The 17,501-nt window shown below is 34.1% G+C and overlaps 1 protein-coding gene across 2 annotated transcripts in view; it reads left to right on the top strand.

Annotated features, from left to right (window-relative positions):
• DNAJC1 (DnaJ heat shock protein family (Hsp40) member C1) overlaps positions 1 to 17,501 on the top strand; it is a 230,658-nt gene that overhangs the window by 104,017 nt on the left and 109,140 nt on the right. For both annotated transcript variants that reach the window (XM_046013522.1, XM_046013521.1), the window contains one exon: positions 5,872 to 6,035. In XM_046013522.1, the coding sequence (XP_045869478.1) occupies positions 5,872 to 6,035 (164 nt within the window). The remainder of the gene's footprint in view (positions 1 to 5,871; positions 6,036 to 17,501) is intronic.

Below are 17,501 nucleotides of genomic sequence, written 5' to 3'. Positions count from 1 at the left end.
GAGATGTAGTATTACCATTATTCCCATTTTACAAAACAGTAAAGGACTTTAAGCAAAAAAGCTAGTAAATTGCAGAAGCTGAGTTTTAGTCCCAGATCTGTCCACAGTGAGAGCTTTTCCATTCATTCATTCATTCATTCATTCATTCATTCATTCACTCATTCACTGTTTATTTAGCACCAAATGTTGTCCCAGGCACTGGGAATTCAGTAGTGAACAAAATAAGTAAGAATTTTTGCCCACATATGGGGCGCCTAAGTGGCGCAATAGGTCTCTTGATTTCAGCTCAGGTCGTGATCTCTGAGTCATGAGATCGAGCTCCTATGTAGGGTTCCACACTGAGCAGGGTGTCTTTTTGAGACTTTCTCTCCCTCTTCCTTTACCTTCTCTGTCTGTCTCTCAAATAAACCTAAAAAAAAATTTTAAATAAAAAAAAGAATAAAGAATTTAAATAAAAGAATTTTGCCCATGTAGAAAGAGTCAATAGTATGAGCAGTGATAAATGCTGCAGTAAAAAGTCACAAGGAAGAGGGATGGGGAATGAAGATAGATAGATAGATAGATAGATAGATAGATAGATAGATAGATAGATAGATGGATGTGGCAGGCCTGCTGCAGGGACAAGGAAGACCTCAGTAATGAAGAGACATTTGAGAAAAGACCTGCAGGAGGTTAGGGAGTAAGCAAGACAGGTGAGGCAACAGATGAAAGCTTTATGTGTTGTTGTTGTTGTTGTTGTTGTTGTTGAGGATTTTATTTGTCAGAGAGAGAGAGAGTGTGCACAAGCAGGGGCAGTGGAAGGCAGGAGAAGAAGCAGGCTTCTGGCTGAGCAAGGAGCCTGATATGGGACTTGATCCCAGGACCCTGGGATCATGTCATCCCAGGGTCCTGAGATTATGAACTGAGCTGAAGGCACATTTAACCAACTGAGCCACCCAGGCATCCTGAAAGCTTTATGTTTTTGAGGAACAGCAGGAGGCTGGAGAGTATTAAAATGAGGTCAGATAGATGATGAATGGGGTGAGGATGGGAGGCATAAATCACTTAGAGTCTTATACTGTAAGAACTTGGCTTTTATTCTGGAATGGGAAGTCCTAGGAAGGTTGAACAGAGGACTGACATGATTTAATACATGTTCTAAGAAGTCTGGCTGTGAGGTTAAGAACAGACTGAAACAAGGACTTGAAACAAGGAGACCAATCAGTTGGGAGTTGTTTTAGGAATCCAGACAAGAAATGGTGATGGCTTGGATCAGAGTGATAAAAGTAACAAAATGGAATTCTTATGTATTTTGAAGTTAGAGACAAGATTTCCTACTGGATTTCATACAGGATATAAGAAGGGGAAATTGTTAGCTCCAAGGTTTGGAACCCCAGTAGGTTGAAGGAATGGGAACTATATTGGAAGAAGCAGATAGAAGTGAAAGGAGTTTTATCAAGAGCTTAGTTTAGCACACAGTTCTAAATATTCTCTTTAATATTAGGAGCACATTCCTGTTCAAGTCAGGATTTAATTCCTGCAACTGTTCTGTGAGATAGGTAGGGCAGATATTTTGTTTTACAGGTGGAGACTTAGAGGTCAGTAATGTGAAGGAAATACTAATTTATTAACATATGACTAATGATATAGAACCTAGTTTTTCTGACTTCTTGTTTTCTCATTTTTCTGCCACTTTTCATATTAATGACATGATTTCAAATCTCCTTACTATTTTGATAGCTTTTCTGACATCATCTGTATTTCTATCATTCTGTATTTTAAATATAGTGCTCAAAACTGATTAAAACTTCCTTCCTATCCTCTTCCAAGTTACATTCATTAATATCTGCTGTGCTATTGTCTGAGCATTTCCAAGGAGAAATTCTCTGTGCCTGCTAGAAAAAGAAGGTAATGAGTTAAGATGTTAAGACTTTGCTCAGTTTGAACTCTTTTCCACCGTTTTCAAAACTGTAGAGGTACAAGTGTTAATCAAGACCTAAAGAATTATCCTCAGGTTCATGGTCAAAGAGCCCAAATTACTATTCAGCAAATGTGTCTTAGCATAATAAACACTTTGGCAATGTGTGACAGGAAGTATTTGATCTAAGTAACTGACTTATTAGTTGAATTGTTTAGTGTAAGTTTCCAAATATATGAGAAGGTAAGCTACTTAGGCCAGAGTTTTTTGGTTTGTTTTTGTTTTTGTTTTTGTTGCTGGGTCCAAACTTTGCATCATTTTGTTGACCAAGAGCATTAAATGGAAGGACCCCCTTAAAATGGTATTTGGCTCATTTCTCATTCCTTTGACAATCATGTTGAATACATTTTTCTTTTGAGAGGAAACCATTTCTCTTCAGTCACTAGACACTTAAGGTATCATGGATTTTACTTCTTTTTTGATTTGTTTATTTTGGATTTTGTTGTTTGATTTTTGTTGTTGTTTGGTTGGTTGGCTAGTTTTTGTTTCTAGCCTTTGTCAGGCTTGTTATTAAGAAAAAAATCTATCTTAACTTGAAGGCTATAACTTACTAAATTTCAATAAGACTTACTCTTTCAAGGAAGACAAACCATAAGAGACTCTTAATCTAAGGAAACAAACTGAGGGTTGCCGGAGGGGAGGGGAGTGGGTAGATGGGGTGACTGAGTGATGGGCATTGGGAGCATATGTATTGTAGTGAGTGCTGTGTATTGTATAAGACAGATGAACCATAGACCTATACCCCTGAAACAAATAATACGTTATGTGTAAATAAAATAAAAATAATGACTCTTCCAGCAAAAATAGTCTTTATTTTTTTATTTAACTCAAGAATTTCCCTATAAAATTCATCATGCTGCTAAAAAAATTTCTTAGATTTGTGTTTCTTGGATGAACTGTGAATAGGGATGTGTTTATAACACCAAAATTGATGATAGCTGGGCCCATACTAATTACATAGTTTATTGAAACTAGAAATTTGCAGGAAAGATGAGGGTAGTTAACAAATAGAGGTCTTTTTTTCCCTTAGGCATGTTTTGAAAACACAGTTTTTTTAATATATGAAAGATGTTGCCAAGTGCAAAATGTTAGATGCTACATTCTTAGCCTTGTATTAGTAAAGTAACAAGAAATCAGTGAATATTTATAAGCTGTGGGTTTATTGGTTTTAGAAATTATGTTTAAAGATTTATGTTGTATAATCTTTAAAATTTTTTATATTTATATCTATAACTTTGTAAAAATACATAAGTACACATTCATATATATTATTTATTTTTTAGTGATATGTTCCTTCTCTTTTCCTTCATTGTCTCTTTTCTTTATCTCTACCCCCTATATACCTTGTAGGTATTCATCTATGTTTTTCTCCATGCTTTTATAATAATGATAAAATACATTTAGATGAATATGTATACACAAGCATTTGTAGAGCTTTAAAGAGGCATTATTTTGTTTTGCAAATAGAGAATTTTACATGATTTACTCCATCTTTTATTACTCAAACTCATAAAAATCTCTGTAGGTCAATTGGTATAGCTCTACTTTAATATCTTCTGATGACAATTTAATATTCCCTAGTATAGATGCATCACCAGCAATCATTCAGTCATTTCTCCTATTAATATACATTTACTAAGTTAACAGTTTTGTATCTCTATGAATAACAAATAGTCATACAGACATACATATATACCCATGTACTTACATTCAGTTACATTTTAATGCTTTTATTTCTGAGGGAATTGCTGGAAAAAAAAATTTTTTTTTAAGTTTAATAGGTTCTCTTAGATCACTTCCCAAAACGTCTGCAGTATAATTCACATTTCCACCACCAATGTAGAGATCGCCCTTTCCCTGACAACAGTACCTTTTCTTAAGATATTTAAATTTCTGCCCATATGATAGGTATAAAATTGTATCGTGTTATTGATTCAAACTGCATTTCTTTAACCTTTAGAGGTTAAAGATAAACCTTTAGAGATAAAGATAAACCTTTAGAGGGTGTATCTTGTTTTTTGGCCGTTTGGATTTGTTCTTTCATGACTTTTGCCCATTTTTTCTGTTGGGTGCTTATCCCCTCGTCAATTTATAGTATCTCCTTATATGTTCTGTGTATCAGTCATCTGTACTTTGAATTGTACATATTCCTTCCAAATGTGTTCTTTCTCTCTTGATTTGTTTATTCTGTCCTTTACTGTTTCTAAGCACCTATATTTCTGTTTTAGTTAAGATTTCCTCATCCTTTAAATAGTATCTGTAGATTTTTAGATTTATTTTTGCAAGATGTTTATTGTTTGGGTTTTTAAAGTGAAGTCTCTTATCTAACTAGAATTTATTTTTGTGTATTGTGTAAGATGATGGCCAGCTTCCTTCAGATGGGTATTCAGTTGTGCCAGCATCATTTATTAAGCCTTTTCCCACTCAATTAAAATGTTTATGGATTCTCTGTTCTAGGAATTTATCTATTTCTATGACAATATTATATTAATTTTATTACATCAGCATTAGACAATATGCAAATACACAATGGTGAAGATATGACTATAAGAAATTTGACTGTATGGAATTTGACTATAGCAATTAAGAACTAAATTGCTTCTCAATATGGATTCTAATCCAAAGGGCTTTAATGAAGAGTCCAGTTAAGAGCCATCTATGGATAACTACCCTTGATGCCATCAGATTAAATTTTGCATTTCTTAAAATATTGAAAAGATGAATATATATACTATTTATCAAGAGCCACTTTTGAGGGGCGCCTGGGTGGCTCAGTTGGTTAAGCCCCTGCCTTTGGCTCAGGTCGTGATTCCAGGGTTCTGGGATCAAGCCCCGCATCAGGCTCCCTGCTCAGCATAGAGTCTGTTTCTCTCCCTCCCTCTGCCTGCAGCTATGCTTACTTGTGTTCTATCTCTCTGTCAAATAAATAAATAAAAATCTTTAAAAACAAAAAAAAAGAGCCACTTTTACACCAAATGGTATGTTAGGGTTATATCATTTTCCACATAGCAACTTTAGAAGACTAGATTTAGGCTTCTTTTACAGATGAGAAAATAGACACTTGTTCTAAGGGTTAAGTTACTTGCCCAATATCATGTCACTATTATGACTAGGCTTTTTTCATTGTGGCAGTATGAAATGTTTCATAAAAAAGTACTTTGAAGACTAAAGGTATATACAAATGGACACGGTGGTTATATCATGATCATCATCTCATCATTAGTATCTCTGAGTTTTATTTAAGAACAATGCAGTAGGGGCTCCTGGGAGGCTCAGTGGGTTAAGCCTCTGCCTTCGGCTTAGGTCATGATCCCAGGGTCCTGGGATCGACCCCCACATCGGGGTCTCTGCTCAGCAGGGAGCCTGCTTCCTCCTCTCTCTCTCTGCCTGCCTCTCTGCCTACTTGTGATCTCTATCTGTCAAATAAATAAATAAAATCTTAAAAAAAAAACAATGCAGTAGCTAAAGCACGATAAAACAGCTAGCTATTTATAGCAAAGCAATTATAATTTTTTAACCCTTTCACCCATTTCTCCCATTCCCCTCACCCACCTCTGACAACCACCAATCTGTTCTCTGTATCTGTGAGCTGGGTTTTTGGGGGGGTTTTGTTTGGTTTGGTTTTTTGTTTGGTTTTGTTAAGATGCCCCATATAGGAAAGATCATATGGCATTTGTCTCTCTCTAGCTGACTTATTTCACATAGGATAATCCCCTTGTGGTCCATCCATAATGTTGCAAATGGGAAGATTTCATTCCTTTTTATGGCTGAATTATATTCCATTGTATATAACTCTGTTTTGATGAAAGAACAGTGTGTATATGTTTTATCAAGATACGGTATATGAATAGACGGTTAAAAATTCTTTTCTTTCTTAACAAATCTCAATAATTGATTCTCTTGAACATTTTTAGAACAGAAGAAAGTTAAAGTAAAAAAGCCAAAACCTGACTTTCCTGTATATACGCCTTTAGAAAGTGCATATATTCAATCTTATGATCATGGAACTTCTATAGAAGAAATTGAGGAACAAATGGATGATTGGCTGGAAAACAGAAATAAGACACAGAAAAAGCAGGTAAATAAACTTTTAAAATTTTATTTTAATTGAATAAAATAGAGAAAAGCACATCAAATATAAATACACAGCTCAGTGAATTGTCATAAGGGGAACCAAGTTAACTGTTGCCAAGATCAAGAAGATATAGAACATTGCCATTGGCCAGAAGCCTCCCTCCCTCATTCTTCCTCCTGGTCTCTACCTTCCTTTTCTTCCACAAAGATAAAACTGTCCTGACTTCTGACATCATAGATTAGTTTTCCCTGCTGTTTGAAGTTTCTAAATGGAATCATCCTGTTTTAGTCCATTCAGGCTGCTATAAAAAAATAAAATAGACTGGGTGGCTTAAACAACAAACATTTATTTCTCACAGTTCTGAAGACTGGGAAGTCCAAGATCAAGACGCCGGCAGATTCGGTGTCTGGTGAGGGCACTCTTCCTAATTCATAGACAGCAGTCTTCTCGCTGTGTCCTCACATGGCAGAAGAGGTGAGAGAGCTCTCTGGGGTCTCCTTTATAAGTGCACTAATCCCATTCATGAGGGCTCCACCCTCATGATCTAATCATCTCCCAAAGGCCCTACCTCCTAATATCATCACATTGGGGGTTAGGATTTCAGCATATGGTTTTGGGGGAACACAAACATTCAGTCCATAACACATTCCATGTGTACTCTTTTACATCCACTTTCCTCCATTTGATATTATATTTGTAAGATTTGTCCATTGTTGTGTGTAGCAGTAGGTTGTTCATTTTCGTTAATGTGTAATAGTCCATTTAGAAATAGAGAATTTTTTTGTTGAAAATTGTGCTTTTTCCAGTTTTTGGCTATAATAAATAATTCATGTGAACGTTACTGTACTTTAGTATGCATATGCGTAAATTTCTATTTTGAAGTTAAGTTGCAGTAAAGCTCAACTTTACTTCTAAACAGTTTTTAAAAATGTTTTTTATCAATTTATACTTCAGCAGCAGGATATGAAAATTCCAGTTACTCTACATTCTTGCCAACACTTGGTCTAGTCTTTTATATTTTAACCATTCTGGTAGGTATATAGTGATATCTAATTATGGTTTAATTTGCATATTCTTTGACCAATAAGATTGAATGAACAATTTTTCTTATGTTTATTGGACCCTAATGATTTCCTATGTGAAGTCTTTTCAAGTATTTTTTTTAATTGGGTTGCGTGTGTTTTCTCATACTGATTTGTAAAGAGTTCTTTATATATTTCATAAAAAATCTTCTACACATATTTTATCCAACTCTGGCTTGCCCTTTCACTATCTTAATGGTGTACTTTGATGACCAAAGTTATTAATTTTAATCATCATGCTTTTCCTTTCCTTTCCTTTCCATATTTGATGTTTTTTGTGTTGTGTTTAAGAAATCTTCTTATTACCTCAAAGTCATAAAAATATTACTAAATCCTTCTACAAGCTTTAATGTTCTGTTTTTCACATTAAATCGAGAGTCTGAAATTTATTTTTGTGTTTGGGGTGAAGTAATGTTTAAGTGTAAATTTTTTTCAAAAGTTTTCCAAACCGGTTGGCTCACTTAATGAAAATACTGCCTCTTACAGCTCTACAAATACCATCTTTATTTAAAACAAGTGTTCATAACTGTGTGGGTCTGCTTTCAGGCTTTCTACTTTGTTTCGCTTAGTCTTGTGCATCTTGTGCCAGTACTTTACATTATAGTTTGCTGTAGCTTTATAATAAGTATGTGGTGCGATAATTCTCCAGCTCATTTTCCCTTCTGTAAGATTACCACTTTATGTTTTCATAGAAATTTTCAAAGTAGCTTGTCATTTTCCACAAATTACTCAGCTGAAGTACTCAATTTAGAGTATATTGAATGTATGTAGGTCAGTTTTGGAAGAATTGATACCGAGACAGCATTGATTCTAAAAACCACGAATAAATCCATTCATTTACATCTAAAATATTTTTTGATACTGTGTTACAATTGTTGCGTGCAAATATTGCATATTTTTTCCTTGGATTTATTCCTGGGTATTTAGTGTTTTTAGAGGACATCATAAATGATATTGATTCTTAAATTTCACTTTCTAATTCTGTTTGGTATATAGAAATATAATTGATTTTTGTATAATTGCCTTATATCCAGCAACCTTGCTAAACTTATTTTTCAGTTCTATTTATCTGTATATTATACATTTCTTTTGCACTAATTAGGATCTCTAATACATGTAGAATAGAAGTAGATTATAGCAAGTATCCTTGTTTCATTTTCAATCTCAAAAACTTCCAGTATTGAAAGTTTGTATTTCATCATTGAAATTATTTCTTAAAATTTTATCATTTCATTATTAAATATGTATGTTGCCAGCTTTTTATAGAATTTTTTTAAAGATTTTATTTATTATTTATTTGACAGACAGAGATCACAAGTAGGCAGAGAGGCAGGAAGAGAGAGAGAGAGAGAGAGAGAGAGAGAGGAGGAAGCAGTCTCCCTGCTGAGTAGAGAGCCCAACGTGGGGCTCAATCCCAGGACCCTGGGGATCATGACCTGAACCGAAGGCAGAGGAGGCCCTAACCCACTGAGCCACCCAGGAGCCCCTAGAACTTTTTATTGAGATATATTTCACATAACAAAATCCACCATTTAAAATTACATGCATTTTAGTGGTTTTTAGTCTTTTCACTATGTTGTGCAACTACCTAATTTGAAAACATTTTCATCACACCAAAAAAAGTAAAATAACCCTCTACCTGTTAGCAGTAAGTTCCAATTCTCAACCTTCCTCTTCTATGACAACCACTGATCTACTTTCCATCGCTGTGGATTTACCTATTATAGACATTTCGTGTAATTACAATCATGCAATATGTGTTCTTTTGTGTTTGGCTTCGCACAATGTTTTTAAGGTTCATCTATGCTGTAGCATTTAACGGTGATGATGGCGCAGTTTCTATTCCTCTATTCCTTTGTATGGGACATATTGTCTTTTTTACTTCGCTGGCCTTGTAATTTTTGTTGTTTTTATTGAAGACCAGATATTATGAATATTATAACTTGGCAACTCTAGAAACCAGATTCTCTCTCCTTTCTAGGTTTTGTTGTTATTTGGTCTAATTGTAGTTGTTTGTTTAGTGCTTTTTTGAACTAATTTTATGAAGTCTGTATTTTTTGTCATGTGTGGCCACTGAAATCTCTGTTTCATTAGCTTAGTGACAGAGTTTCCTTAAATGTTTAGAGACCCAAATTCTTCCAGTCCTTGCAAAGTTTATGTGTATGTATTGGAGATGCCTTCCATATTCAACCTTGGTTATGGAAGGTTGTAAATCAACCCTGCCTTAGCCTTTACTTTGTGTTTCCAAAGACACTCAAGGTCATCAGTTAGTGAGAACTTTGTCATTTTCAGGTCTTTTTTGAGCATGGTCACAGCACTGAGCATGCACATAGACATCTAGATTACCAGGAATGTCAGAGCATCTCATTCCTCAGCTTTCCTCCCAAGCTTTTTAGTTTATCTGTTGTTTTCCCAACTATTTTCTGTCACCTGGGTCAGCAGTGGCTAAGATATTAGCCTGTAAAAGTTGTCAGCAAATGCCTGTAGGGAAGCAGCTTTAGAAGTAGGCCAGTTTGGGGTGGCTCAGTGGGTTAAAGCCTCTGCCTTCGGCTCAGGTCATGATCCCAGGGTCCTGGGATCGAGCCCCACATCGGGCTCTCTGCTCTGCGGAGAGCCTGCTTCCTCCTCTCTTCTGCCTGCCTCTCTGCCTAGTTGTGATTTCTCTCTGTCAAATAAATAAAATATTTAAAAAAAAAAAAGTAGGCCAGTTTTGAATTAGGGAAAATAGAGACAAGCTTTTTGAACCCGTATTCCAGGGAACCACCAGACAGGTTAGGACAAAGACTTATCATTCTTTGCAAATTAGCTCAATCTGCACCTGCCATGATTAGAAATCAGTTATTATTTTCACAGGCAGTGATGAGCTATGGAATAGAAGATAGGACTGAGGTCCATTAAAGTGCCACAAAGTTTGTTGTGCTTTTTTAAATTGAAGTATAATTGACATACAATGTAATATTAGTTTCAAGTGTACAACATACTGATTCAACATTTGTGTACATTACTTTATACTGTACCCAGTAAGTCACCATCTGTCACCATACAACATTGTTATGGTATTATGGACTATATTCCTTTACTGTACTTTTATCTCTGTGACTTAATTATTTTTTTAAAATCATTTTTTTTTATTTTTTATTTTTTTATAAACATATAATGTATTTTTATCCCCAGGGGTACAGGTCTGTGAATCGCCAGGTTTACACACTTGTGACTTAATTATTTTATAACTGGAATTTTGTACCTCTTAATCTCCTTCATCTATTTTGCCCATCCCCCAACATCCCTTCCTTCTGGCAACCACCAGTTTGTTTTCTGTATTTAAGAGTCTGTTTGTTTGTTTTGGTTTTTAGATTACACATATAAGTGAAATCATATGGTATTGTTTTTCTCTGTCTGACTTATTTCACTAAGCATAATTCCCTTTAAGGCCATTCCCGTTGTCACAAATGGCAAATCTGTTTCTTTTTTATGGTTAAGTAATATCTCATTGTGCGCATGTGTGTGTGTATTGTGTGTGTGTGTTGTGTGTCCATCTATCAATGGACACTTAGCCATATCTTTGCCATTGTAAATAATGCTGCAGTAAACTGAGAATGCATATGTCTTTGAATTAGTATTTTCATTTCTTTGGGTAAATGCCCAGTACTAGAATTACTGGGTTATATGGTATTTATATATATATATATATTTTTTTTTTCTCTTAAGGTCATTGTTTTATTTATTTTTTTTAATTTTTTATTTATTTTTTTATAAACATGTAATGTATTTTTATCCCCAGCGGTACAGGTCTTGAATCGCCAGGTTTACACACTTCACAGCACTCTCCATAGCACATACCCTCCCCAATGTCCATAACCCCATCCCCCTCTCCCAACCCCCCCCCACTCCCCAGCAACCCTCAGTTTGTTTTGTGAGATTAAGAGTCACTTATGGTTTGTCTCCCTCCCAATCCCAGGTATTTATATTTTTAATGTTTCAAAGAGCCTCCATACTGTTTTCCATATCAGCTGCACCAATTTACATTCCTACTAACAGTACACAAATGTTCCCTTTTCTCCACATCTTCACCAACATTTGTTACTTCTTGTCATTTGGTACTAGCCATTTCTAACAGGTGAAAGATGATATCTCATTTGGTTTTGATTTGCATTTCCCTGATGAGGAGTGATATTGACCATCTTGTCATGTGTCTGTTGGCGATCTGCATGTCTTTCTCGGAAAAAATGTCTACTCAGGTCCTCTGTTTTTTCATTGTAATGTTGGGATTTTTTGGTATTGTATAAATTCTTTGTGTATTTTAATATTAACCCTCATGGGATATATCATTTGCAAATATCTTCTCCCATCCTGTGGGTTACCTTTTTGTTTTGTTGATGGTTTCCTTTGCAGTACAAAGCTCTTTATTTTGGTGTCATCCCAATAGTTTATTTTTCTGTTTCCCTTGCCTGAGGAGACATATTCATAAACATATTGCTAAGGCCAATATACAAGAGTACTGCCTATGTTTTCTTATAGGAGTTTCCTGGTTTCAGGTCTCACATTTAGGCCTTTAATCCATTTTGAGTTTACTTTTGTGTGTGGGATAAGAAAGTGGTCCACTTTCATTCTTTTATGGGTAACTCTCCACTTTTCCCAGCATCATTTATTGAAGAGACTGTCTTTTCCTCATTGTATATTCTTGCATCTTTTCTCCTAAATTAATTGACTATATAAGTATGAGTTTCTTTCTGGGTTCTCTATTTTGTTGATCTCTGTGTCTGGTTTTGTGCTGCTACCATATTGTTTTGAATACTGTAGTTTTGTAGTATACTTTGAAATCTGGAATTATGATACCTCCAGCTTTGCTCTTTCTCAAGATTGCTTTGGGTATTCAAGATTTTTTTTTGGTTGCATACAAATTTGATGATTATGCCAGTTCTGTGAAATACGCTATTGGTGTTTTGACAGGGATCACATTTAATCTTAGATTGCTTTTGATAGTATGGACATTTTAACAATAATAATCCTTCCAATCGATGAGCATGGTTTATCTTTCCAGTTGTGTCATTTTCAGTTTCTTTTATGAATGTCTTATATTTTTCACAGTACAAGTCTTTTTCAGGACTATGTTGAGTAAAAGAAGTGAGAGTAGACACCCTCATTCTGTCCCTGATGTTAAAGGAAGCACTTTCAGTTTTTGCGTATGATGTTACCTATGGTTTTGTCCTACTTGATTGTGGTAATGATTTTTTTAATGTATTGTTGAATTTGGCGTGATAATATATACTGAGGGTTTTAACATCTATGTTCATCAGAGATACTGCCCTGTAGTTCTCTTTCTTTGTAGTGTCTTTGTCTGTTTTTGATATCACAGTAATGTTGCCCATTCATAGAATGAATTTGGAACTTTTCCTTCCTCTTCTGTTTTTTGGAAAGTCTGAGAAGAATAATATGAACTCTTCTTTAAATGTTTGTTAAAATTTACCTGTGAAGCCATCTGGTCCTCGACTTTTGTTTATTGGGAGTTTTTTGATTACTGATTCAGTTTCATTGCTGGTAATCCATCTGTTCAAATTTTCTATTAATTCATGATTCAGTTTTGGAAGATTCTGTGTTTCTAGGAATTCATCTATTTCTTCTATGTTGTCCAATTTGTTGGCGTATGATTTTGCATAATATTCTTTATAATTCTTTGTATTTCTGTGGTGTCAGTTGTTATTTATTTTCCTTTATTTCTGATTCTTACTTGAGTCCCCTCTTTATTTCTGATGAGTCTGACTAAAATTCTATCAATTTTGTTCATCTTTTCAAAGAACCAGCTTTTGGTTTCATTGAGCTTTTCTGTTGTTGTTGGGGGAGGGGTAGGTGCTATCATCTGTTTCGTTTATCTGCTCCAGTCTTTATTATTTCTTTCCTTATTCTAGCTTTGACTTTTGTTGGTTCTTCTTTTCTACTTCCTATACCTAGTATAGTGTTAAACTGTTAGAGATTTTTCTTTTTTCTTTTTTTATTAAGTATTTCACTTTAATCCAGTATAGTTAATATACAGTGTTATATTAGTTTCAGGTATATATAGTGATTCAACAGTTCTATACATTATTCAGTGTTCATCATGATAGGTGTACTCTTTAATACCTATCACCTATTTTACCCATTCCTCCCTCTACTTTCCCACTGGTAACTGTTAGTTTGTTTTCTATGTCTCTTGGTTTGTCTCTCTTTTTTCTTCCATTGCTACTTTGTTTTTCTTAAATTCTCCATGTGAGTGAAGGGATTTTTCTTGTTTCTTGAGGTAGGCAGGTATAGCTGTAAATTTCTCCTTTGGAACTGTTTTAATTGTATCTCAAAGATTTTGAACCATTGTGTTTTTGTTTTCATTTGTCTCCATGTATTTTTTAATATTGTCTTTGATTTCCTCATTGACAAATCAGTTATTTAGTAGCATGTTTTTCCCATCTCCACACATTCGTGTTTTTTCCAGGTTTTTTTTTTTTTCCTGTAATTGATTTCTAGTTTTATACTGTTGTGGTCAGAAAAAGTAATTGTGGGAAACCTGGGTACTCAGTCAGTTGAGCACCCAGCTCTTGATTTGGGCTTAGGTCATGATCTCAGGGATGTGAGATTGAGCTCTGCATCAGGTTCCACACTCAGCATGGAGTCTGCTTGAGATTCTCTCTCTCCCTCTCCCCCTCCCCCTACTCATGCACACACATACTATCTCAAATAAATAAATCTTTAAAAAAAAAAAAAGAATAGATAATAGATATGATTTCAGTCTTCTTAAACTTATTGAGATTTGTGGTTAATATATGATCTATCTGGGAAAATGTTTCATGTGTACTTGAAAAGTATGTGTATTCTTCGTTTGGGGATGGAATGTTCTGTATATATGTTAAGTCTGTCTGTTTTAATGTGTTGTTCAAAGCCACTGTTTCCTTTTGTTGATTTTCTGTCTGAATGATGTATCCATTGATGTAAGTAGAGTGTTAACTATTATAGTATTACTACTATTATTACATTCCTACCAATTTCTCCTTTTATGTTTATTAATATTTGTTTTAAGTATTTAGGTGCTCATGTATAGGGTGCATCCTCTCACTGGATTGATTCTTTTATCATTATTTAGTGCCATTCTTTGTCTCTTACTGTAGTCTTCGTTTTAAAGTCTATTTTGTTTGACACAAGCATTGCTACCCCAGCTTTTTTTTTTTCCACTTCCATTTGCATGGTCCCTTCACTTTCAATCTATGTGTGTCTTCAAGTCTGAAGTGAGTCTCTTGTAGACAGCATATAGTTGATTTTTGGTTTTTTATCCATACAGTCATCCTAGGTCTTCTTATTGGAATATTTAGTCCATTTACCTTTAAAGTAATTATTTATAAGTCCTTCTCTGTTCCTTTCTTCTTCTTTAGCTCTCTTCCTTGCGCTTTGATGACTTTCTTTAGTGTTATAATTGGATTCTTTTCCTTTACTTGGTGTATCTATTGAGTTTTTGATTTCTGTTTACCATTGGGTTCATATATAGTAGTATCTTATATGTATTGCAATGTATGTTAAATTGATGGTATCTTAAGTTTGGACATGTTCACTAAATTTTTATACCCCCTTCCACATTCTATGTATCATTGTCCTGTTTTACATATTTTTATGTATCCCTTGATTAGTTTTTGTAGATACAGTTGATTTATTGGTTTTACATTTTAACCTCCACATTGACTTTATAAATTATTGATCTATTATCTTTACTATATTTACTATTACTATTGCTATTGCTACTATATTAGTATATAAATTGTATACTATATTTGTATATAAAAATATACTATATTTGCTATTACTATTACTATTGCTATTGCTATATGCTATTACTTAATATTACTATATTACTATATTTGTTTTTACCTGTGAAATTTTTTCCTTTCATAATTTTGTTCTAGTTTTGGCCTTTTCTTTCCATTTAAAGAATTCCCTTTAACATTTCTTTAAAGGTTTGTTTAGCAGTGATGAACTTTAACTTCTGTTTGGGAAACTATCTTTCCTTCTATTGTGAATGATAACCTGGCAAGGTAGAGTATTCTTGGTTGTAGGTTTTTTAATTTTCAGCACTTAGAATATAGCATACCACTTTCCTATGGCCTGCAAAATTTCTACTGAAAAATTAGTTGATAGTCTTATAGATTTGGTTTGTTTTGTGTTTTGTTTTGTTTTGTTTTGTTTTGTGTGTAACTCTTTTCTCTTATTGCTTTTTAAATTCCCTCTTTAACATTTCTCTTTGCCATTTTCATTGTATGTCTTGGTGTGGACCTTCTTGGGTTCATTTTGCTATGGGGTTAGTGCTTTCCAGACCTAGACATCTGTTCCCTTCCCAGATTAGGGAATTTTTCAGCTATTATTTCTGTAAATAAGTTTTCTGCCCTCTTTTCTTTCTCCTCTCCTGGGATGGGATATGAATGTTATTCTGCTTGATGATATTGCAGAGTTCCCTTAAGCTATTTTTATTATTCTTTTTTTCTTTTTCCTGCACATCTTTGTTGGTTTTTATTACCTTGACTTCCAAATCAATGATCCATTCTATATTCTCTAATCTTTTTTTCTGGAGAGAGAGATGGGGGAGGGACCGAGGGAGAAGGACTCAAGCAGACTCCACACCCAGTGTGGAGCCTGATAAGGGGCTTGATCTCACAATCATGAGATCATGACCTGAGCCAGAATCAAGAGTCAGATGCTTAACCAGCTGAACCTCCCAGGCATCCTCTAATCTGTTGTTGATTCTCTCTAGTGAGTTTTTTAGAATTTTCAGCTCTGACTGGTTCTTTTTAATATTTTCTATCTCTTTGTCAAAGTTCTCACTGGGTACATCCACTCTTTAATCAAGTCCAGTGAGTATCTTTATGTCCATTACATTAAATTCTATATTAGAAAGTTTGCTTTTCTTATCAAGAATCAGCTGATTTTGGGGCACCTAAGTGGCTCAGTTGGTTAAACCTCTGACTCTTGATTTCTGTTCAGGTCAAGATCTCAGGGTCCTGAGATCAAGTCCCACATTGGGCTCTGTGCTCAGTGAGCAGTCTGGTTGAGATTCTCCCTCTCTTTCTCTCTCAAATAAGTAATGTTATTTATTTATATATTTATTTATTTATTTTAAGAATCAGCTGGTTTTCTTGAAATGGTCCTGCAAGCTTTTGGCTAATTTCCAGAGTCCAGAAAAAGTTGATTCTTAACAGTTTTTGCCCATTTTTTCTGGCTTTTATGGAGAGACCATTTGGAGTTCCTTATTCTGCCATTTTCATTGACAAAATTATAAGTTTTTAAAAACTCAAGTATATTCTCTTCCTAGTTTTGCTAAGAATTTTTATTCTTTAAAAATGAATATTATCAAATATTTTCAAATACCTTTTTCTGTGATTAAGGTGGTCATGTGATTTTCTTACCTTTGTTAATGAGATGATTTATATTGATTGATTTTCTAATATTAAACCACCTTGCTTTCCTAGAATAAACCCATTTTATTGTTTTGATTTGACAGTACTTTGTTTAGGATTTTTGTTTTTATGTTTAAAAGAGAAATATTGGCCATATGAGAAAGAGTGACTTTTCTTATATCTTTGCTAGGTTTGATGTTAATCATGCTGGACTTATAAATATGAAATGCTTCTTCTTTTTTTAAACTTTCTACTTGAAATAATTTCAGATTCATGGGAAGTTGTATAGACAGTAGAGAGTTCCTATTTACCTTTCATCCATTTCCCCTAATGGTCATATCTTCTGTATCTACATTTTAATACCAACCAGGAAATTGACATTAGTGTGTGTTTACATATGTTTACTTGTATGCTATTTATCACATATATAGATTTATAATATAAAGATATAAAACTATTCAAGATACAGAACACAAAGGTAACTCTCATTCTTCTTTATATCACACCCATCCCCTCTGGTTTTTGAATTTAAAATATTTAACTACATTTCTCTTGGGTACCAAGAAGTGGAGTTGCCAGGTCATCTGGTAATTCTAAGTTTAACATTTAGAGGAACTACCGAACTGTTTTCTGAGCAGCTGCACCATAGTATATTCCTACCAGCAATATATGAAAAATGCAGTTATTTTCATTCTCACCAGCATTTGGTGTTTTCACTATTTTTTTTAACTATACTAATGTGTAATGATATCTCATCATGATTTTAATTATGTTTTCCTTAGTGATTTTTTATGTTGAACATCTTTTTGCTCATTTGTTGTCTGTATATCCTCTTAGAGTGAAATCTTTATATGTTTTGCCTATTTTCGATTCTGTTGGTTGCTTTTTTTGTAATTAAAGTTTGAAAGTTCTTTATATATTCTTAATATATGTCCTTTATCAGAAATCTGGTTAGAAATATTTTCTTCTAGTCTGTAACTTTT

This window comes from Meles meles, chromosome 7 (genome assembly GCF_922984935.1).
Source record: "Meles meles chromosome 7, mMelMel3.1 paternal haplotype, whole genome shotgun sequence".
In the NCBI taxonomy this organism is placed as follows: domain Eukaryota; kingdom Metazoa; phylum Chordata; class Mammalia; order Carnivora; family Mustelidae; genus Meles; species Meles meles.
This window is presented reverse-complemented; position numbering and strand designations above follow the sequence as displayed.